The following is a 24,567-nucleotide window of genomic DNA, read 5'->3' as shown; positions in this document are numbered from 1 at the left end:
GGAAGCAGGGAGAAGAACCATCTGATGACACCCAAGGCCGCTCTACCCAGCTGTGCTGGTCTAAGATGCTTCTCAGTTCTGCGAGCCCATCAATCCCCGTTTGCCTACTGTAGTTTGAGTTGGCTTTCTGCCATCTAAAAAGTCCAGACTAATAAAACATCTCATCAAGCTAAAACCTGAGTATCTGACAAGTTCTTGACTTGCCAGAGGGCAATTTTGTTTCTCAGAAAATAGAGGAAGCAACCAGGAAAACTGCTATTCTGGACCTAATTCTGACCAACATGGACAAATTGGCTGGTGAAGTAGGAGTGACATATAACTGGCAGGAAAATGACCACATCATCTTGAGTTTGTAGTAACCTGAGAGGAGCAAGCTGGAAACAGACTTTAGAGATACAAACCTTAAATTACTACACTGTAATATTTTCTATATGATTCAAGATGTTTGGTAATCCTTACAATCTTTTAAAAAAAAGAAGGAAAAAAGGCAGCTTATCAAAAATTAAAATGTACTCTATTTAAAATGAATATGCTTACTAGAATCAGACTTTAGGAAATATCAACTTAGTATAGTAACAGGATATGTTTGAAGAATCTAAAATTATGTAGCAGGATTGGGGAAACATAAGATTTAGAGTTTTTAAGCATAACTCCTACAACTTAAGCTGTCAGTAGAGAGATCCAATTTAAAGTAATAATGCTAAACTACGAAATTACAGCAACCAATTCTATAATAGTGCCTTTTAAAGTGTGGTTTGATGAGACGCGTAGGTTATGACTGAGGGCTGGTGTTCCACATCTCAGAATGATGGCAGGCACTTCCCCTGACCAGCTCTTAGCTCTGCACCTTCCTTGAGTTACTTGTCAGAGGAAAATGAGTCCTTTCCTAAATATTAATGGCATTCCCAGCTGTGCCAGAAAGACACACCCTCTGATACCAGGACGTTGCATTATCTGAACTAAAAAGAAATGTGATCTGAAATAGACTCAGTTATACAAGAGAAGAGTTGGGTGTAATTAACAAAGCAAGCCTTCAGGGCTCCGTCTGGGATTTGCATTAACACAGAACTAAGGCTCTTCACTTTACTTTAGGCCACAGGCACCTCTGAAAATCTGATGAAAGCTATAGACTCTCTCCCTAGAGAAACACACCTACATGCAAAATTTGTCAAGTAATTTCAGGAGATTCATAGAATTCAGAAGGCCAACTATGAACCACAGAAGAATTCCATTAATAGACATAAAAACTACCTTAAAGAAACCCTAGAGACCTAGCTAACCTCGGCCAAGTGATGTAACTTCTCTAAACTTTCATTCCTCTTCTCCAGAATGAGGATATTAATGGATTTTAGCTCACAGGGTTGTTGTGAGGATAAAGTGGGATACTGCATTTAAAACTCTTAGTATAGTGCTTGGCACATAGTAAATGCTCAGCAAATATCAGCTGATGGCATTTTATTATTATAATTATCATTATTATTGGCAGGACCTACAATTTGTTACAATACTTTCCTTAGCAGAGCAGAGTTTGTCCCAGGATTTCATAAATGATTTCCTGCCTGATGGGTTTTAGTTAAATACACAAATGACAACAGATAACTGCTTAAAAATGTGCAGCTGAACACCCGTGTTTGTGTTATCATCTTAGGTTATTGGGACAGGAGGGTATTTAGTATAGACAGAAGGGGAGAAAAAGAGTCTATTTTCCCCCTTTTCCTGGGGACAGACACCTTTAGAACAAGAGCAAAATCTGCCTCATGAACCACATTGGGGTTTAGAAAACTCCCACTGGTCCAGCAACTATAACCTTTGTGATTTCAGTGTAAGTTTTGCCCCAAACCTGCAGCATTTTGGCTATTATTTCGCTGCACAAAATCAGTGACCTAATTTCCCGGTGAAGCCCAAATTAAGGGTTTGGATAACTAACAGATTAGGTATCTGGCAACTTTACAAAAAACAGTTAAAAGATTGAATGCACAATAGAACTTAAATAAAAGAAAACCTGCTCTTGTCTCCTCGGGCCCCAGAAGTTCTTCTCCAGACAGACGTCAGACTTCTTCCAATTAGAGCCCATCAGAAAGCTGTCACACAGCAAATGAAACACAAACAAACTGACCAAAAGAATCTCCCCAGGACCATTTGCTAAAACCATGCTGTGTCCAGCTGCAGAACTGACAGGACTGGTGAGTGACCTTTGCAGGCATCCTAACCCTCTCTCTCGTACAGGTTGCCTTATGGGTCCTCAACACCTTACGTTCATCCTCTGCTCTAATGTTCATAAGGACCATGTGGTGGACGCTTGCTCTCTGTGTGCCAGGTACATGGGCCTGCCTCAGTTTCTCCACCATGCTATGCTTCCTCCTCCTGGGGTCTTTTGCACCTGTTGTTCTCTCTTCCTCCACAGCCTTCCCTCCCTCTTCACCCTTCCACCTCCTACTCATTTTCAAGATCTTGGCTTGAAATGTCCCCTCTTCAGGGGAGCCTTCCCTTGCCTCCAAGACTAGATCAGGGCCTTATAACACACTTCCATTGCCCCCAAACTTTCCCTTCATGGCATTTATCGCAGCTTGACATTGAATATTTATACTTCCAGGTAGTAAACTCCAGCAGGGCAGCAGGCGTGCCTGCCTCATTCATGTCTGAGCACCAACACGTAACAGAGTGCCTGGCACAAAGTGTGGCCTCCACTGGAATGGATGCATGAAAGACAGTGACGTTAACCTCACTTCACAGGTGAAGGAAGAGACCCAGAGAAGTAAGTCACTTCTCAAGCTCACAGCTTATTAGCAGAAGTGCTGACACTTGAACCTAGGAGTCCTGGCTCTCGTCCAGCTCTTACCACTACTGTGCTGCCTGGGAGGAGGGCTTTCTTGCCATTTCTGGGCGATATCATTTTGACTCCTGGTACCCCCACCCAGTGAGGGTGTCCAAGGCCTAGCTCTCAGTGTCCAAGCCCTAGCAAGACCGTTTGGTGGCTGCCACCCACCCCCATAAGACGCCCACAGCCCAAGTCAGCATGACTCTAGCATGGCACAGCTTGGTCCCCTTCATCCCAGGATCACTCAGCATCCCTCAAGGCAGGTCCTTGAACGCCCTGCAATTACTCCCACTCTCCCAGGAGCCAGGAGGGTAGGGATGGGGATAATTAATGAGGAGGTGACAGGCCCTTCTTCATCACCAAGATTATCTCCCACCTCCTGGAGGCATTTCTGCCTTAGGTTTGATGGTGCATTCTTTCTCAGGATCACAAAGCTGTTCACTTTCCTTCACTGCTTAACTCTTTCAGCATCGGTGTGAAGTTGGGTTAGTGAAGATACTAATCCATGATGCTATGAGCTCCATGAGGGCAGGGCCTTTGTCCGATTTCCTCACTGCTACATCTCTAGTTGTTAGAGCAGCACCAGACACACGGATGGTGCTCAATAGATACTTCTTAAGTGAATGAACTGGGAGCTTCCCGTGTGTTAGTAACTTTACCATACCTATTATCTTACAGGGACTGTTACTAGTCTATTTTGTAGATTTAGCAACCAAGGTTCAGAGTTAAGAGACTTGCCTGAGGTCAAACACTCAGTAAGCAGTAAAGCCAGGATCCAACCAGAGGCAGTCTGGGTCAAAGCACCAAATGGGGCAAGATTAAGACTGGGAATTCAAGCAGGATGGTAAAGATGTTGATTATTCTAGTGATGCACAGGTAGGGATGTGAATGGAAGGGCAGTTTCAACACCAGGAAATGTGTTCAGCAGGGAAGGGGGAGAGAAATACTGTGCAGCAAAATTTCAAACCAGGTGCAAACTCCAGATTCCCATAGTGGGCAGTCCATGAAAACATCATGCAGTTTGCTGAGACTCGTAACACAGGATCCTGCAGCAGGAATCACTCGGGGACCCAGGCACTGAGGAATTGGTGCTCATGGGAAGGGGCAGGATCTGACTAGCAGGTGGGGCTTGAGTCCCAGGAGGTAAAGCAGAGAGAGCCCTGGAGGGGGAGTCCCAAGGCATGGTCCTGCTCTGCCCCTGCACGCTCTGGTGCTCACGAAATTCTCTTCCTTTCTCTGGGACTCACTTTCCCCAACTATACAATGAGGGTTGCCACTTTACAGTCTAGAGTGACCTCTGGGATCCTTCCACCTCAAACACCTGTATAACAGTACATACCAGTAAATAGTTATAGAGTCACAGCAGCCTAGAAGTGGTCACCTCATCTAATCCAGCATAGGAATCCCTGCTCCAGCTCCCTAGCAGATGGCACACACTTCTATGGAATAGCTGTAGGCTAGCAGTTCTCAACTGAGGATGGTGTTGTCCCCCCAGGACATGTGGTAATATCTGAGACATTCTTGGTTGTCACAGTGGGAAGAAACACTGGCATATACTGGGTAGAGACCAGGGATGCTATTAAATGCCCTACAATGCACAGAACAGCCTCCCCACCAAAGAATGTCAATAGTGCCAAGGTTGAGAAACTCTGCTCTAGGCACAGGGGACTCATTATATTTTGAGGGAACTCATTGCTGTGGGCATTTATGGCTAGGACAAGCCTGACAAGAAGACTCCCTCCCTGTAAATGACCCCCTGGCCTTGGATCTACCTTCTGGGGGAACTCAGAGGAGGAGCCCTCACTCCTCTCCAACACAGCTATTCAAACATCTAGGGATCATTAACTGTAGCAATTCAGCTGATGTCAGGGCAGAGGGGCCAATGCCAGGAGCAAGGGGTCTCAGGGAGAAGGCCAAGGGCTCGTATAAGTTGGAGGGGACCCGGCACAAGCAAAGGGCTGTGGGACTCAGGGAGCAGGGAGCACGTTAAGTTGTGCATGTGGCTGAGAGAATCTGGGTGTTTATGAAGTATGCAGTGACTGAACTGAGCTTAGAATGGTAGGATTCCCAAAGGAGGGCAGGTGAAGACAAGGGGAAGGACCATGAGTTCATTTTGGGGACTGAACACCATCTTGTCACAAGGCCCAGCCCAGTGGGCCCCTGCCTGCCTCCTGGCCTCACTTCTCACCTCTGTCTGCACCCCGGCCACAAGCTCCTCTCAGTCTCAAACACGGGCCACTTCTTCATCCCCCTCAGAGTCTTGCAGAGTCTGTCCCCTCATGCTGGTACATCCCATTCTTCCTCTCTTTGTCCAGTTGCCATGGTCTGAATGTTTGCATCCCCCCAAAATCCATATGTTGAGACCCTAACCCCCAACCAAGGTGATGGTATTGGGCGGTATGGTATTTTGGGAGGTGATTAGGTCATGAGGATGGAGCCTTCATGAATGGGATTAGTGCCCGTAGAAAAAAGGCCCCAGAGAGCTGCCTGCCCAATCTACCTTGTAAGGATACTGCTAGAAGTCACTGTCTATGAGGAGTGGGCTGCCCCCCAGTGCTGAATCTGCTGTTCATGAATGGGATTAGTGCCCGTAGAAAAAAGGCCCCAGAGAGCTGCCTGCCCCATCTACCTTGTGAGGATACTGCTAGAAGTCACTGTCTATGAGGAGTGGGCTGCCCCCCAGTGCTGAATCTGCTGGAGCTTTGATCTTGGACTTCCCAGCCTCCAGAACTGTTAGCGATAGGTTTCTTTTTGTTTATAAGCCACCCTGGCTATGGCACCTGCTTATCCTTCAGATCTGCACTCCTGCCACCCTGTGTGTGCTCTCACAGCCCCATGTTCCACCTCTTCATAAAACTTACCATGGCTGACACTTATTTGTGTGACTATTGACTAATGCTGTCCCCCACACTGGACTGTAGGGCTGTGGTTGGGCCTCATCATAGGCCCCAGCACAGAGCCTGCACATGGTAGGGGCTCAAGAGATAGTTGTGGAATGGACGAATCAATGATTTATAGTCGGTTTTGGCAGCTTGAGTGTGGTATGTTCAAGGCTAGAAAGGAAGTTTGGGACCTTGGTGAGAATGAGTTAAATGCTAGGCTGAAGTATTTGTTACTAAACTGGTGGGTAGGAAGACCCCTCAGCAGGGCAGTGCTGAGAGCACCGTGATGCCCTAGGATGATGGACTGGGCAGAATCTGCTGGAAGAATCCTGGGGCAAGAGGGCTGGGTTCTGGGGAGCAGCAGAAAGAAAGTAGTTCTGGTTTGCTTTTTGGGCACAACTGGTGCCCCCCATTCCTCTTGTGCATCCTGAGAGTCCCTGGGAAGACCTGAGCAGCAGGCTAGTGTGATGCTCTAAGATGTGGGGAGAAGGGATGGGAGAAGGAGGTAGGTTAGAGGCTGTGGTACTACAGACACTCTGCAACCCTGGAATTCTTCTGAGGTTCTCTGACCCCTTGGTCCTGGAGAGCTCAGCCTCCCACCCTCATGCAGAGCCAGGGGAGTCTGCTCAGAGCACTGCCAGGGAAGCAGGCCAGCTGAGCAGCGGGTGGAGGTGCTCAGGACGGAAGGCAGATTACATGTCACTTCATATTAGTCACACCAACAACTTTTCCGATCCACCCAGAAAGGGGCAAATTAATTGCAATTTTGAGGACAAGCCAAAAACAAAGACGACACTGAAATGGAAGGAGATTTTATCACCTTTCCAGTTATGAGTGGATCACAATGCTGTACAGAGGGTCAGATTTGCTTACCTGTGAGGTACATCTCCTCCCCTTCGGTGAACATCTGGTGGCAGCGTACACATCTGGCACAGGTTGGGTGGTAGTGCTTCCCTCCTGCCTGTTGAGATCAAGAGATAAAACACAAGTCTGGAGCTAAAGCTGCTGTCCAAGGAGGCAGGTTGGGTGTGAAAATTTCCTGGGTACATTAGTGTTGGTGTCTTCATGACCCTAAGGTTTGTTGGGAGGCTACTTATGGGAGTCCAGAACCATCTAAAAGTCCACCCAGGAAGCTTGGTATTTGCCACCATGGGTTCCTGATAGCGGTTCAGGGGAATTCCCTGGACACCTTACCTTCTATTCTGGCAGTGGGGAGAGCCCTTCAGAGGCCACTGGTCCCACCTCCTCATCTCCATATAAGGAAACAGGATTGATTTGAGGACATATCAGCATTTCCCCAAGTGTGGTGATACATGAAATTATTTTAAGTGGTATATAAACTTTGGATTTAATAACATTGGATCAATGAAAAAAATGATCTTTTCAATCCTTATTAATTATGATTTTATCAAGGAGAAAGTACTAGTTTGGTGCCAGTGTGTCTTTAACATCTATCCAAAATTTACTAATCTAATCCACCTTTTTAAGAATGCAAATAAGTATGAGGCCTGGAGCCTCCACAAGCAATAGAATCTAGCTTGAACTATATTTATTTTGGAGTTACCTGCAATATGGCAAGGGGAACTATTAGGTTGTATGAGTTGTCTAGTATGTAGGTGAACCAACTAACAGAGAAACTAAAGTATTAGGTAAGAATGAGCACACAACATTCATAGATGTGGCAAAAAATATGAGATTAGCACACAAAGCACAGACTTTTAGGGATCAGTGGACAGATAAAAGGACCTGCAAACCCAGGACCCATTGGGGAGCCCCTGACCCCAGGCCAGTCCACGACTGTTGCATCTGGTACCTCTGCTCCTACCCTCAGCTCACCCCATGTGGTTTTGGTGAGTTCCCACCCCTATTCCCACTTTCTTCCTCCACTGTTATTTAAATTAAAAATGGAGATGATTTGCAGCTGCAAACATTTCTATGGGGGTAAGAGAGCCTCAGAGAAGGTTGTGTCTCAATGTCTCACTGGAAGCCAGTAGCAGTGCTGGGGCTGGACCTGTAAGGGATGGTTACAAGTCTAGCACTTGCTTCCTCATGGACAATTCTGAACTAACATCCCAGCCAAGAGGACTTGGCATGTGAGGACCTTTCAGTGGCAGCTCTAGGATTTCTATATAGGAGAAGCTTGGTGCAGCAAATGGGTTGGAAGGTGGGGCTTATTTTGAAGAAATGTTCTGCATATCAGGGTTTTTTCTTTGGGAGGGGTAGGGGTAATGACTGGAGGATATTGATGGATATGGGGGGGGGGGTTGTTAAAGGCTCCCTCTCCAAGCCATCATGTGGTCTGATGCAAATGGATTCCTTCCAATTCACAAATCATAATTGCATAATAAGAAGGCCTATTTCCAACCCCCGTTTTATTTTTTTTAGGAGGGTGTTGGGATGAGCTTGCCTATTCTGGAGATACTCAATATATTTTAAAAACGTAGTAAGAATGTTGAAAGGGCAGATTTTTTTTTAGGAGGGTGTTGGGATGAGCTTGCTTATTCTGGAGATACTCAATATATTTTAAAAACGTAGTAAGAATGTTGAAAGGGCAGATTTTTGCAAAAGAAAAAAAGTCTCCAATATCCCTTTTTTAAATTCTTGGTTTATGTGGCTCCCACTGACGAGAAAAATATCCTTGTCATCATCAAAGCAAACTATATTCAAACTTTGGAAGGAGCCTGCTATTTTCCCAAGCTGGGATGTCATGGGGCTGATTCTCTTGTACCGTGACAAGGATAATCAGTTTAATTAGTAGCCTTTTCCTGCTCTGCGTCTCTTTATCATTTCAATTATAGACCTGTTTCTTAGGGTGGCAACAGCATTTTGGCAACAGTGAAGCTTACCATCTTCCTAAATATCACATCCTCCACCTCACCCCAGCTGAGAGAGGCTTCGTGGCTATCTCAGCAACTCTGGCCATGGATGGGGTTGAAAATAACTTGAGGGAAGGGAGGCTGTTAGGGCAGCCTGCACCCAGCATAAGAAAAAGCCAAGTCACTGATATAAGATGAACATTTTGTCTGTGAACAAACTGAAGTCAAGAAAATAGTGAAGAAAAATGGCAGAGCTGGTACCCGAAAAAACAGGTACCCATTGGAGAAGACTGAGAATGGCAAATGAGGGTAGGAAATGCAGCAACAGGGAAACCAGGTGTGTGGCTCTCTTTGGTGTGAACAGATAAGGAAGGAAGGAGTGTGGCTGACACTCAGTTTGCTGAGCTCTGTCACTGAGGAAGGGATCATGGGATGGCCTGGGGAGGGAATGGGAAGCAGTAAGGTGAGAAGAGAAGGGGAAATAATTTAATTAAGTGCCTGCTGTGTACCAGGCAATGTGCTGGGCCCCTCAGTAAGTAATTGACTGTTGTTCCTACCTGACCAACATTCTTTCTACCTTCTTCCAGAAACAGCACCAAGCCTTCCCATAGTGGGACTGACTACCTATCCTCATGCCCGTCCATGTGGTTAAGTAGTGCTGACCCCCCAGTAAGCATATTCCAGCTCTATGGGCACAGCTTCTGGTTCAGGAACAGGCCTGAGATTGTTCAAGAGAGTCAGTCCCGGGATGTTTGCTGAGCTATTAGAAAAGAGAAGCTCTTTCCACTGGGGATGCCGGCTGATAGGATGTAAGCCTGCAGCAGCCAGTGTCTAACTTCCCATCATGAAGAGCCTTCCTGAGAGTGAAGCCAACATAGAAGAAAGTGCAGCCAAGATGGCCACAGAATGATTAAAAAAAAATGATTTTGTTTAAGTACAAGATTCAGCTGTGCCTGAAGCTAGATCTGCTCCTGGGCTTTTTGTAATAGGAGCTGATAAATTTCCTTTTCAGCGTGAGCCATTTGAGTATAGTTTCTGCACTTGCAACCAAAAAAGTCCTGACTATATATTCATTAGGAACTAAATGACAGGAGTATTCTCTATTAATAAAGACTAAGATGCAGAGAAAGTAATTTGCTTAAGGCTTCATGGCTGGAAGTGATAAAATTTGAACCCAAGTCTGTTTCACTGAAACCACATTTTTTCCTGACATTATGCTGCCTCAAACATCCCTGAGTGGCTGAGAACTGTGGGCATTAGTGTAGCAGCCTGGAGCTCTAGATCTTAGCTCTGTCTCTAGCTGCCTGTGACCTTGGAAAAACCTCCCGTCTTGGGTCTCACTTTTCTCATCTGTAAAATGAGGAGATTGCTAAAAGTCTCTTCCAGCTCTAAGGAAAAAAAAAAAAAAAAAAAAAAAATCAACAAGTCCAAGATGCTGATGGAGCTTCCTACAAATAGAATCAATTGAAGCCCAGTCACAATAGATGCTAGGAGGAAGAGACCACCACAATGCTAAACAACAATAACACTCAGGGAAAAGGCAGCCACCACAACCGAATTTCAAAGCAGCTTGGAAATGCTAGAACAAATTCCCACCTGTGGCCCTGTGTGTAATCGAAGTTCTTTGCTTCTTCAAAGAAAAGTCTCCATTTGTGATCTCCCATCCCACTGACCCTTCACCCCACTACAAGCTGGATGACTCTTCTCCATGGTCCTGCAGACTCAACAAATGATTCTTCTGAGGGTGACCTTTCCCCACATCCAACAGCTTTTTCTCAGACTGCAGAGTTTGTAACTGCTCTATAGAATTTGGCTAATATTCTGATTGACCTTGACATATTTTCTTTTTTTAAAAGATGACTGATAAGGGGCTCTTAACCCTTGACTTGGTGTTGTCAGCACCACACTCTCCCAAGTAAGCTAACCGGCCATCGCTATATAGGGATCCGAACCTGTGGCCTTGGTGTTACCAGCACCACACTCTCCCAAGTGAGCCATGGGCCAGCCCTGACCCTGTCATATTTTCTGAAGTTCTGTCCTTTCACTGCCCCCTCCCAATTCTCCTCCCACATCCCTGACAGTCCCTTCTTCTTCCCCTGATGGTCCCTCTTCCCCTGATAATGCCTCAGTCTCTTTCTGCCACCTGTAAGCAGCCGTTCTCCAAGGTTGGCTTTGGCTCCCTTCCTCTTTCTCTCTCTCCTCTGTCTTGTAAATCCTGATGATCTCCATGATACTATTATCCAAATCCTAGTGTTTCTGAGATTGGTCCTTCCAGGCCTGAGCTTTCCTCCTTAACTCTGGTCCATATGTCTGACTGCCTCTTTGAAACCTTCTTGGGATTTTCAATCCCAACCTGTTTGAATGGAACTTGCCACATTTCTGCCAGATCAGCTTTCTTCCTTGCCATTCCCATTTCCACAGATGGCAACACCAGACTTCCCATCACCCAGGTTTGATACTTTGGCACAACTTTTAGCTTCTTCTCCTTCAATCCCCACATCTACAAATTGCCCCGTGGCTGCAGAGCTATTTGAATTCTTCTTTCAAAATGCTGGAGCCTAGGGTGGTTGCCCTTTCCATTGCTACTGTAGCTCTTGAATCCTTCCTGCCTTGGCCAAGCAGTAGCCTCCTCACTGGTCTCCCCTCCCTGTTTCCTTCTGCAGTGGATTGAATGGCCCTCCAAAGTCATTGAAGCTTAATCCCCATTGTAACTGTTGAGAGTGGGAAGTCCTGTTATGGTAATTGAAAGGCAGGGCCTTGAAGAGGTGATCGGATTGTAGGACCATGCCCTAGTGAACGGATTAATAATGGTGGTCATGGGTGTGGTTCTGAGGGCTTGAAAAGGAGAACACATGAGAGTCTCTCTCCCTGCTGTGCCATTCTGCCATGTGAGACCCTTGTGTCACTGTCACCACCAACAAGGACTTCACCAGATGTGTTCTCTGGACTTTGGACTTCCCAGCCTCCAAAACTGTAAGCAATAAATTTCATTTTCTTTATAAATTACCCAGTCCCAGGTATTTTGTTATAAGCAACAGAAATGGACAAATACACCTTCCTTCTAGGTTAGCTTGTGTAGACCATCACGTTATCCTCCCTGAGGACAGCTCTAATCAGGTCACTTCTCCCAGTCTTTCCACAACTCCCCATTGCCCAGTGAATTACATAAATGTTTTACTCTGGTATCCCAGGCCCTCAGTAATTGGCACCCAACAACCCTTTCTGTGTCCATGTCTTCCCCTCTGCATTGCACTCCTGACTGCTCCCTGGAGATGCTTAACAGTTTACCAACACTGTGCGTTTGTTTATCTTATTCTCTCTGACTCCCTACAGTGAATCCTCCCCATGGCAACTAGAGAAATCTTTTTACAACATAATCTTATCATGTTGCCCCATGGTTTAAAACTCCCCAATGGCTTTCCATTGCACTTAGCATAAAACCCAAACTCCCAATCCTGGTCTAAAAAGTCCTACATGATATGTCCTTAATGATATACTCCATCCTTCCCCACCCTCAATCTATAGAATTCAGCCACATTGGCCTTTTTCTCTGTTCCCTGAATGGTCAATCCCATTCTTCCTTTAGCTCCTCCTGTGATGGCCTTCCCACCCCCAGGGCTCTTCTTCGATGCCTCTCCTCGGAGAGTCCTTTCCAGCTACTCTCTCTTCTGCTGAGCCCAGATGTGGCTGCAGAATCCTTCTCAACCATGGTAACCGTAACCAGCTGGCCAGATTTGGCAGAATTAATGATTTTGCTCACAATAGCTGACCCAGTCTGCCATCCCCCAGTCATTGTCAGATGGAAAAACTGAAGCCTAGATAGGTAAAGATTTTCACCCCAAATCTGAGCATGAGTTAGCAGTAGAGCCAATATTAGAACCCAATTATACCTACTGTTAGGCTATTATTTTTCCTTTGCACAAAATTCTTTCCTTTTTCTAATTCCTCAAGGTGGGTGGTCCCAAAGTATGGGAAGACAGCTTCCAGGCCCACAGGATATGGGAAGAGGGTCAGGAAGGCCAGTGGATGAGGGCTCAGGCAGGGGCTTAGCAAGGGTACTGCAGGGTGTCTGTCAATAGCAGAGTGAGCTGTGCATCGGAGGCTGGGGAGAGCTGTTGCTATAGTGATGAACCAGCCAAAGAAGGGCTTAGGGAGCAAGCTGCTAGACAAGCTGGCTCTTAAATCAGCACATTACCAAATACTTAAAAAATAAAAAAACGCTCTTATCCTCAGGCATGGCTGGGAAGAAAATGATAATTGTCACTGTCCAGAAATCTATCTGGGTCCAAATCCAAAGAAAGAACTGATTTACCCAGCGCAGCATTTTTTGAACTGGGAATAATATTGTCCACTTTCTCATTTTGGGGTTGGCCAGAAATCTCAGCAAGGTTATTGGCTCAAGGTCACATAGCAAGCAAAGCTGAGAGAGGCTGAGGCTATGGAAGACGGGGTGTGGGGTGACTTTCTCCTTCCTTGGTGATCATTTTTTGGAGTCATAGGGCATCCTGCTCAAAATCTTCACAGTTACTTTTACTCACTCACCTCCAAGACCCTGCCGCTGATGTATCGGTCACAAGTCTCACATTTAATGCCAAACTGGGAGTGGTAGTCGGACTCGCAGTATGGAACGCCATCCCTGCAAGAGGAAATTCACACAGGATGAGGAAGTTGCGGGGGGATCAGCCGGGGGTGTCACGTGGCAGTTCCAGGACCTGCAGTCTAGATGATGGGGCCAAGTTAGAACCACTTAGGGAGCTCATTTAGAATGCAAACTCCCCAGACAACCCTCAGATATACAGAATATGAGAATCCCTAGGATAGGGCCAGGACTTTGCATTGTGACCACTGCTTTGGACTGCTGGCTTGGGGTGTCCTCTTTCCACTCATCTTCTTCTCTCTCCCCACAAGTTCTCTGGAGCCATTTTCTTCCTTTTACCCCAAAGGACTCTTTTTGCAAATTACTTAAACATTTATTCAAGTTTTACTTTATTTAGAACAGGTAATATCTGCATATACAATATCCCAAACGCATAAAGGGAAAAGCCTCCTCCCTCCTTTCATCCCCTCCCAGTTTCCCTTCCAGGAAGTAATCAATGTGATCAATTTTTTATGTATCCTTAAGGGCTCCTCCTTTAATCAAAAATTTCACCTGTAGTGAAAGAACCAACAGATTGTGCTCCTGGATCAGTAGCTAATAGGAAGCCTCCCCTGACCACCTCCTGCATGCTCCATTTTTACCCAATGCTTCTAACTTAGTGGACAATGAATGATAAGATTGTTGTTCATTATTCTCATACTACCCCTTACTACTAATGGCCATTAACATTTCTTGCTTGATGTATGCCAGGCCCTCTGGTGGTGTTTTACATAGATTATTTCACTTAGTCCTTATGGCAGTCCCATGAGGTCAGAACTGTTAGTATCCACATGGTGTGGATGAGAAAACCCAAGCATAGAGTGGTTGAGTAACTTGCCCCAGGTTACCCAGAGCTGGGATTCAAATCCAGGCAATTGGTCTAGTGTATCCCACGGTGCAGGACAGTGCCCAGCCCAGAGAGAGTCCGCAGCAAATGGCAGCTGGGGAATTGCCATGATCGCTGAGAGGGTTCTTCAAGGAGGACTTTGGGGCTCAGCTCTCTAGGGCAGATGTAGAGACAGTTGGGTTCACTGGCGAGCTCAGCCCAGTTTCTGGGGACTGCCTAACTCTGAGGGCTAGGTCTGAACTCTGAGGAGAGAGGGACATTTTCCCACTTCTGGGTGTAAGAGAACTTGGCTTAGACATGGAGAGGCCTAAAGGACAGGCATGCCATGTTTCCATCTCAAAGCTGTTGCCACATTGGGATTGCTGGGAGTCCCCAGTGGGCAGCAGGGCAGTTGCATTTTCCTGAAGGAGAAACATCTGCAAGGGCTGGGCTGGCAAAGGCCTGAAGGTGAGAGTGTGCCCACAGGCAAGGGCTTGCTCAGAGCCCATGAAACAAGCTTCCCCAACCCTTTCCCCTTCCTGACCCCAAACCAGGTTCTTACTCTGTGGGTGTGGGAGGATAACTTTGCAGGTGGAGAAAGTCATTTGTCAGGAGGTACGTACAATGAGCCAGGAAAATTTGAGTATAAATGCCAACACAACCTCAATTCGGATCCAATGGGTTGGTGAAGCCATGGGAAATTTGAAATACACATGATTCTAAAAGAGGAAGAAGGTAAACTGAATAATTACTGGGCACCTATCAGGTGTGAAGCACAGATCCCTCAGACTTTACACAACCCTACCAGATAAGTCATCTCCTTATCCCCATTTTTATGAATGAGGAAACTCAGGTTCAGAGCAGTGAGTCCCTTGACAAGGTCACATGGCTGGGCTTCTGCCCCAGGCATCTGATGCAGGAGCCCATGCCCCGAGCCCCTGCCGCTCTGCCAGCAGCCAGGTGAGGAGCCCAGAGCCAGATTGGGGAGGCGCCAGGTGTGGTGGAAAATGTGGGCTGGGCCTCTTCAAGAGGAGCTCTGAGCAAGCCCTTATTCCTCAGAGAATTCTGACTTAGGTTCCCAGACTCAAGGACTGCTGGCTGGCAACTTACTAAGGGCACTCCTTGCTTGGCAGGCATAGAGGGGAATGCCAAACTCCTAGTAACATGGCATTCAGAGCTCTCAGTGACCAGACCTCAGCGCACCTCTGCAGCCTGGGATCCTGCATCACCTGTGCACACACTTGAGCTCCCAGACAGAATGGAGGGGTTCAGGACTCACCTGCCTCACTGCCCTTGCCCATGCTAGGCATTCTGCATAGAAGCTCTCTTTGCATTTTCAAATCTTGCCTCTTTTTTCTACAGTCCAGCTTAAATACCACCACCCTCCATGAAGCTCTTAACAGATTCCAGGTTCTGCTTCTTGCTAGCTAGAAGTGATCACTCCTTTCTCTGAATATTCATAACCTTTCACCTGTACCACCAGCATAGGCAAGTGCTGTTTGGCCATCATCTATTCCCCCTTTTCTGCTGGTAGCAGAACCTTGCCTGGATTTTCCTTTGGAAGCCACCCTCTGCACTTGAGGTTACTGTGGGTCACAAGGGCTGCTCTCTGGCTCTAGGATTCAGATCCTCCTGACCTGTGATTGGTCAGAAATGGGAGTGTGACCCAAGGTGACCCAATCAAAGGCAGGCATGAGACTTTCGCTGGAGTTGTTGGAAAAGAGTCCTCTTCTCTGCTAGGCTTGCTAAGCTGCTGAAATAAAAGCCTAGAGTTGCTGGTCATCTTCTTTGCTATCACTAAGGGCTGCTCTCTGGCTCTAGGATTCAGATCCTCCTGACCTGTGATTGGTCAGAAATGGGAATGTGACCCAAGGTGACCCAATCAAAGGCAGGAATGAGACTTTCGCTGGAGTTGTTGGGAAAGAGTCCTCTTCTCTGCTAGGCTTGCTAAGCTGCTGAAATAAAAGCCTAGAGTTGCTGGTCATCTTCTTTGCTATCACTGGGAAGGGCCTGCTGGAGAATGAATCCAACAAAGAAGAAAGTAGAGCTAAGAGACAGAGAAAGAGACAGATAGAGAGATAGAGAGACAGAAAGAGAGACACAGAGAGACGGAGAGAAGAAGACTCCCAAAGCACTGATAAATCTTCAGGCCTCTGGATTCAGCCATACCTGAAGTCAGTGTGCTTCTGGGCTTCCTATTTCCATGAGTCAATAAACTCTCATTCTTGCTTTTAGGTGAGTTTGAGTTGGGTTTTCTGTCACTTATGATTGAGAAGGTGGTAAGGAATAAAACTTCTCCTGAGCTCTCTATCGCATAGCCCCCGGTGTCACAATTCTTCATGTACCCAGTCATCTTCCTTGGACAGCAGGTGTCTTGACAGCAGAACCACTCATGATGCAGCTTCACATGCTTACCATCTCCTGGCTTTGGGCCAGCGAACGGTACCAAGGATGTGTCTGGGGTCATAAGCATCAAGCCTGTGAGGGTCTGTGCTCATAGCTGCTTTTAGGTACTTGAGTCTATAAATGTGGCCCCAGGGCCTGGCAACAAGAGGACTTGTCTAATGCTGTGGTGTGTAAGTCATGGGGACTGACCCCTCTGTCCTGATAACTTGGTGTGTCCTCACATCCTCTCATCTTCGTTAAACTCATTCAACAACCATATTATGGACTCTGGGTCAGGATATAGCAGTGACCAAAACAAAGCCCCTGTCCTGGCAGGGACAGACATTAAACACCATCACTAGAGCAAAGTACTCACTTCCCAAGCCTCAGTATCCCATGGAGATAATACCTTGTGGGGGTGGTTATGGGGTTTAATGTGATAATCCTACAAAGCAGTTAATAAGTTCCTGGTATATAATAAAAACTCACTAAATGGTAGTATGTTAAGACTGCAAAGTTAACACGGATAAATGTATATTTATAAATGTGGTAGGCTGCATGAAGGAAACAAACAGGGCACTGTGAGGGCTGGCAGTGGGGGACTGCAGGTGGTGAGCGATGGTGTGAGCCGCATCTGAGCAGAGCATGTGGAGACCGAGACCAGGCTGAGGAAACACCATGGAGGGAGGGCTGGGTGGAAAGAGGCTGGGAAAGAGGCTGTTGTGGCCAAAGTGTGGCAGCCGATGGAAATGAAGGGCGATGATGCTGGAGATGCAGGCCAGGGCCAGAGGGGGCCGGCCTTGCAGAATGCAGAGGCCCAGGAAGCAGGGTGGGGAGGGGAGGAACCCACTTGCTGATGTACTCCCCGGTGAGGATGATGCTGCAGGTTTGACATTTGAAGCAGCTGACATGCCACTGCTTGTCCAGTGCCAGGAGTGACTGGCCGTGCTTGATCTCCTCCTTGCACCCAGCACAGTCTGCAAAGACAAGAGGACACTGCTAGCGAAACATTCTGGGCCCTGTTAACACCTCCCTACCCTCTGCTATCTCAGGACCAAGTCAAGGAATCTCCTCTCACAACACCAATTTTCTCACAGCTGCTCCCACCCTGACACTGGCAGCTGCCCAGAGACTCTACCAGGTGAGAGAAAAGGGCACAGAAACCTTGGCTTCTCAACAAGGGGTCTTGATGTGGGGGAGAAAGAAAGACCTCCCTGCTTGTCATCCTGACCACTGCTCATCCTAAGGGGACCCTGCACTGCTCTGGACCCTCCTTAAGTTGCTAACTAAGCTCGTGCTACTCATTCTCCATGGCCTCGGCACATGCAGCATCAGCGTCACCTGGTGTAGCCTCGCAGTCCCACCCAGACATACTAAATTTTAACAAGGTCTCTGTGCACAGTGAAGTTTGGAAAGCACTGCTCCTGGGGACAGGCTACATTTTTTCTCAGGCTGTATGCTCAATGGCAAGGGCCATGCCTGTGCTTTGTGGTTTAATCTATTCCCCTGCCTAGCATGGTGCTCGGCACATAGGAGGACTTCAGAGCATGCTTGCTGAGTATGAATAAGTACCCAGGCGGAGGACAGGATGTGCCTCACCCACCCCTTCCCCAATGTGCTTATATACCACACATTAGCCTTCCCAGGTATTAAGGATGAAGGAGTCTGATGAAACTGTCCCAAACAAGAAAGGTGCTCTCACTCCCTGTCACCGTCACCCTGGAATGTGCTTTGGGGCCAACAGAATGCGGGTGGGCCCAGCGTTCTGCCTGTTGCTCAATGAAAGTCTGGGGAGGACAGGAAATGGAGCCAGCCTCCAAGCTACTTGGGAGATGCTGGGAATTCAGGACTAGCTGACCAGATGGCCTACTTTGGGGGAGAAAAATGTCATGGGGCAAAGTTTATCAGAGGACAAATCTCCCTGTGTGTGCCAGTAGACAAATGCACACTTGGGAGCCGTGAGGAGAAAAGAAACTGCATATGCATTGGGGAAGCCTGGCTGAAAGCCCTCATGTCCATCTGGGAGCTAGTCCTGGGAGAGAAGACGATATGTCTGCGTATCTAGGAAGGGCCAGGTGTCAGCAGGCTGTGGGCAGGGTCTAGGGCGATGATGAAGTGTTTGTACAAGTTGAGTTGGTTCCCACAGGGACCCGCCTCTTGGCTGATGAGCGCCTTTCTAACATCCCTTAATACAAGCTGAGGGCAGGGAGGTCCCTGATTGCAAAATGCTTTAGAGAGGGGCTGGGAGAATGAAGAGTTTTGGGATTGATCTCTTTCTTTTTCTTTTCTCCTGGGATAAGTCTGTAAGTCTCCCTGTACCCCCTCTCCAATGGTCAAAGCCTTCAGAATGCAATGGTTTAGAGGGGTCAGGTACCCCCTTCTCTTTTAAAGACAGACAGGTGTCTGAAGTGACTTATTTAAGTTCAGCGATGAGGAACCTGAGCACTGCAGGCATCTGGCCAAGTTTTCCAGGCCACAAATACTGAACTTGTGTTTCTGTGGGCCTCGCTGACGGGGCTTAATAGTTCCATAGGGGCATAGAGTTCACAGAGCATTTGGTCCAACCTCCCACCCAGGGCAGGAATCTACAGCATTCCAGATAGGTGGGCACCCATCCTCTGCATAAATTGCACCCAGGACAGGGTGGCTTGCCTCTTCTTGAGGAAGTCTGCTCTGCCTCTGGACACTATGATTGTCACGACTGTCCTCTTTATTTGGAGCTGGGACCTGACTCCTTGTGACTCTGCCTATTCTTATGCAACCAAGGGGAATCTACCTCTTTTCCTACATGACAGTTCCTTCAAATATTTAAAGACAACTATAGTTTCTCTCTCGTCCTTCATTCCTATCACTGCATGTTTCCTTGCTTGGTACAGTCATCCATGGATCAAATTCACTTGTGGATTCCATGGAGACAGATGTGTTATTAGCCAACACTCAGTTCTCCACCTCTTATTAAGTAACACTTATTTAATAGCTGCATCCTAGTAATGAGTCTCATCTCTCTAAGTTTCAGTGATACATCTGAGATGAACTCAGCACCTTGAGTTAACATTTAGGAGACAGTACAGTGCCATGGTTAGAGTGGGTGGTGAGAAGCTGGCCTTGGGGAGAATCCCAGCTCCCCCACTTACTAGGTATATGATCTCTAAGTCCCAGTTTCCTCTTCTGAATATAATCCTTACAACAATGGTGTGAAGGTTAATCAAAATCAGACCTATCAGGCCTTAGCACAATGCTTGGCATATATGTGCCCAATAAGTGATTACTGTCATTATTATTTCACATTCTGTGGTTTTAACCCATATTCTGTGCATTACCCAATCTCTGATCTGAAGCTAGAAGCAATATTCCTGTTGTTGGGAGGCCCTGCTGATTCTTCCCAAGAATTCTGGGTTTTTCTTTTCATGTTATTTTGCTGGTTCTCCATTGTATCGGCTTCATATTTATCAGGAACTTTTTCTCCCTCTTCTTCCTGCTTTCACTCTTTACCACAGGTGGAGCCTCAGGCACCCTATCCAGGAGCCCATGGGTCTGGTGTAGTAAGCAGGGTCAGGAAAGCCATATCCTGTACTGAGTTGGTCTCTGCAGAGTCAGTTCTCCACTCCTCATATGTCCCTCTCTATTCCAAAATTATAATCTTCAGCTGGCAGAAAGTGTGATGCCACCCCCTGTTCCTCCCCAATCCCTCAGTTTATTATTGAGGTCACTAAGGACCCTAGACAGCTATTTTTAGTTTCCTTGACTGTGTCATTCATTCCACTTAGATCAGCAAAAATGAGTGGCCTTTGTGAGTCATAGCAACCTTCCCACCTTGTTTTAGGAAACTAATCCAGGAAGGCATGACCCTTCCCAATTAGCAAGTCATGTCTCTGGTATAGGGGTCTTAAGAGAATAGGTTCCAGAGGCAGACTGCCTGGTCTCACACCCTAGTTCCATCACTTACTATCTGTGTGATTCTTAGAAAGTCATTTATGCTCTTGGAGTGTCAGTTTTCTCATCTGTAAAACAGTCATTCCTTAAATTGGGAAGAAATGGAGTTTAATTAACCTTTAGTGATATTACTGGAATGGGGAACAGCTGAATATGTGCTATAAATAATTGGCTATCATACTCCAAGGAGTTCTAGAGAGCCAGAAGAATATAGAGTTTAGAAGGTTTGGCTCTTTGGTCAGATTTCTGAGTTAGAATCCTGGCTGTATACATAGTAGCTATATAACCTTAGACAATTTGTTTAATGTATGTTTAAACAGTTTTCTCAATGGTAAAAGGGATAATAATGCTTCAAGGGGTTGTTAAATAAAATAATCTACATGAAGTAGCATTCAACATATCTTAGTCAAATATTATCAAGAAATATGTTGAAATTATCTTTTGAAATTTAAAAAATGTAAGGCATTATTTCTTGATCTCTTAAGACATACATTTGTTTCTCTGAATTTTTTCTTTCAAGAATTCTTTTGGGAAGTTAAGTTAATGCTTCCAACTATATCCTTATGTGTTATTTCCTATCCAGCTCTGATGATAACCCATCGGTTTCTACTTTGGAAAATAAATCTTATTTTCTCTTTTCTAAAAAATTAAAAAAAAAAAAAAATGCCAAAAAAAAAAAAAAATGCCAAAAAAAAAAAAAAATGCCAAAAAAAAAAAAAAATGCCAAAAAAAAAAAAAAATGCCAAAAAAAAAAAAAAATGCCAAAAAAAAAAAAAAATGCCAAAAAAAAAAAAAAATGCCAAAAAAAAAAAAAAATGCCAAAAAAAAAAAAAAACGGTTACTTTTATCTCCTTCATGGAGTTGTTGCAATGATTAAATGAGATATTATTTATAGAACACTCAACACATTGCCTACCAATAGCAATAGTCAATCAATGCTAGCAGTGGTGGGGATGGTGGTGGTGTTGGTGATAGTGCTGGTGGGGGTAGTAGTATTGGTAGTGTTGGTAGTGATGATGGTAGTAATGATGATGATGGTGGTGATGGTGACTGGTGGTGGTGGTGATGGTGATGATCATGGTGGTGGTGGTAATGATAATCATGGTAGTGATGGTGATGATAATGGTGGTGATTGTAGAGATGCTGATGGTTATGATGGTGGTGATGATTATGGTGATATGATGGTGTTGGTAGTGGTGGTGATGGGGGTGATGGTTATGTGTGTGGTGATAGTGATGTTGCTACTGCTGCTGATTCTTCTCAGTGAGGTTTGTGTAGTGCCTGGCAATAATAACAGTCAATCAGTGTTAGTGGTGATGGTGATGGTGATGGTGATGGTGACAGTGATGGTGGTGGTGGTGCTTCTGTTGCTGCTGATTCTTCTCAGTGAGATCTGTGAAGAAACATTTCTTCCTCTTGTAATAAGTAACAGGATTCCTTTTCTCTTGGAAGTTCCTGAGTATTTTTGGTCTCTTTTTAGTAGACACTGCTCCTGATTTTCCAGAAATTTTCCAATATTTATTGGCCCTCCAGGGATTAAAGTTCACACACTTGTAGCTTAAAAAAAATACCAAGTTGTTCATCCTTCTTTTCCTTTTCCATGATATATTCTTTTTCTTAGCAATCTCTCGAATCTGGCTTTTGGTCCCTCCATCCCTTGGGAACTCAGAAGACCTTTCAGTATCCACTTAGTCAGGATGCTACCTTGCATTTGCAGCCTGAACGGTGAACACCTTTGGAGAAAATACTTCTATAAGACATATGCACTGAAGATCTACGGGTTGATGTCTTTACTTGGTAAAGACAGCAATGAAATGGAAGCCACCTTGAGATGGAAACCTGCTCAGAGCAGCAAACTGGTCATAAGCATCACCAGGGTAGCCTGATAAGCCATAATTGTGTATACTCCTCCTGGAAACTGCCCATGTGCTTATTCACTCCTCTTTACTCACTTTCCCCACTTTTCCTCACTTTCCTCTACCTCCTCATCTTCCAAATTATGGTGGAGACATTTAGAAACCTCTCCTCAGAACATGCTCACATGTTAGACTCCCACACTCAGCTGAGGAAATCTCCCACTCAGAGATCCCAATGCACTCAGTAACAATTGATACAACCCGAGAGAAATAACAGATTCAGTCATCTTATTCTCAGTCCTCCTCTGGTGTGCTTTCTACATTAAACCTCCATGCTAATATCATCCCTCACTCTATATTAATAAGGCATTTTACAGCATATTCTAGTTTGATTCCTGTACTAATGCATTTGCTTTCCACAACACTCCTGTGAGGAAGAGTAAGACATTCCATCTCTTTCATAGCTGGGTAAATTGAGTCTCAGGGAGACCGCATGACTGCTCTGTAGCATGCAGAAGGTTGGAAGCCTCCTAACTCAAGATTGCCTTTCTCCCTACTGCTTCACACGTGGCCCTGCAGGTCTCTGGGCTCCTTGGCAGCATCAGCCACAGGGCCAGAGGCCTGCATCCCAGAATCCTAGTCTTTCTGTTCTTCTGGAATATGCTTCCAAGGAGTTTATGAAGGACAGCAGCATGTGCACTCAACCACCTTGAGACAGAAACCTACTCAGAGCAGCAAACTACTTAGGAGCATCACCAAGGACGTCCAAGGAGGGGCTCTGCACATTCCAGGAACAGATCCATTGACTGAAAGGGAAGGAGGGCAAGGGAGGGAGCCTTTCCGCTCCCTTTCTCCTCAGCTCACCACAGCTGCATGGGCTGTAATGGAGCCCCTGGGAGCTGAGTCTTGCTGACTCGGGGTGTTCTCTGCTCAGCCCCTGGGTTGGATGCAGGCCTGGCATGCTGACTTGGCTGGTGCCGTGGCCGACAGCCCCCTGCACCCGCACAGTGAGGCAGCACAGCAGGCTAATGGGTTTTCATTGATTGTCTCCATGAGGCTAGCGAGAGTGTCATATAACATGAAAGAGCACTGGAGCCTAGCGTGGCTGACGGAGACCCGGGGGGCTGGTCTGTGTGTGTGTGGGTGCATGAAGTCACAGCCCGACAAGGGCGTCTAGAAACAGGGATTTCGAAGTTTTATCACTAGGCACACATTAGTGGAATGGACATTCCAAACAATAGTATGACTTTTACGAGGTACATTCTTGATCCTCAGTTTCCTCCCAAATCTGTGGTTTGGTGATAAAACATAACATTTACCAAGGCATGGCAAGTATCCCCCTCATCCCTAGACACTGGTTCTTAATCTCAGCCCGAGAGTCACTCTGGAAGCTTACTAAGAATGTCGATACCTAGGTTCCATCCCTGGAGGTCCAAGGTGAGCCCCAAATTTGCATGTTTACAAGTCCCATGATGAAGCTGGTGCAGCGGTCCACGAAACACACTCAAAGAACTACCAGCACAGCCCTTGTGGTTTGCTCCCTTCCCCTTTTGTAAGACATGTCTGCAAATTCTTTCTCAGTGGAATTTGGAAAAATTGAGAATCACTGGTGACAGAACACTTGATCAGCCCTGTTGGGGTTCCCTTGGAACATACGATAAGGAATGTGGCTCATCCCAGAAGAGNTCATTCAACTCCCAAACTTACCAAAATATCTTCCTTTCACTATCCAGACATTTCTCAGAACCCCCATCCCAAGAGGAAGTTTACAAGTCCACAAATAACCTCTTCCTCTCCTTCTCTGTATTTGTGCAGTTTCCACTGCTCAAGGGTCTCGAGCTTGTACATGTCCTGCCTCCCCAGCTAAATGGTAAAACTGTATACAGAATCCCAGCACTGCCAATCCCACTCTTTAGTGCTTGCTTATGCAGTGGGGACACCTATTAATGGACTCTGAGCATAACCCCTGACACAGGCTTCTTGTATTAACAATGTGGGCCAATGTGGGAATGCTGGGGAGGGTCAGGAGAGCCATGTTCACATCAAGGCCCAGCCACTAACTCATGGTAAAAAGACATGGCGTGACCTTGGGGAGTCACCTCATTTCTATGGGGCTTGACAAAAACATCACCTTGTACCATATGGACGCTCTGTGCTAACCTCCAAAAGTCTGGGATTTCAGAACCCAGGGCTCAGGTTTTAAGAGATGGATAAATGAATGAGCTCCACTGGGTGATTATATTTCCTTATATACTCTCTCATTTAGTCTCAATCAGAAACTCTAGTCAATTACTTTAACTGGTAACTAACTGGTGATAATTTTATGAGAAGAATTAATCTATAAAGTCCTTTCCCAAATAAAAACTACACATATTCTCTAATCATGCTTTACTTATGACTTAACCAGGGCTGTCC

The 24,567-nt window shown here is 46.0% G+C and overlaps 1 protein-coding gene across 3 annotated transcripts in view; it reads right to left on the bottom strand.

Moving 5' to 3' along the window:
- ABLIM3 (actin binding LIM protein family, member 3) overlaps positions 1-24,567 on the bottom strand; it is a 59,891-nt gene that overhangs the window by 34,145 nt on the left and 1,179 nt on the right. For all 3 annotated transcript variants that reach the window (XM_008590920.1, XM_008590922.1, XM_008590923.1), the window contains exons 2-4: positions 17,214-17,340; positions 13,059-13,152; positions 6,574-6,661 (exon numbers count right to left, since the gene is read on the bottom strand). In XM_008590920.1, the coding sequence (XP_008589142.1) occupies positions 6,574-6,661; positions 13,059-13,152; positions 17,214-17,340 (309 nt within the window). The remainder of the gene's footprint in view (positions 1-6,573; positions 6,662-13,058; positions 13,153-17,213; positions 17,341-24,567) is intronic.

This window comes from Galeopterus variegatus, unplaced genomic scaffold (assembly GCF_000696425.1).
Source record: "Galeopterus variegatus unplaced genomic scaffold, G_variegatus-3.0.2 Scaffold6455, whole genome shotgun sequence".
NCBI classification, from domain to species: Eukaryota; Metazoa; Chordata; class Mammalia; order Dermoptera; family Cynocephalidae; genus Galeopterus; species Galeopterus variegatus.
Note: the sequence above shows the minus strand (reverse complement) of the source record. Positions and strands in the feature narration are given on the sequence as shown.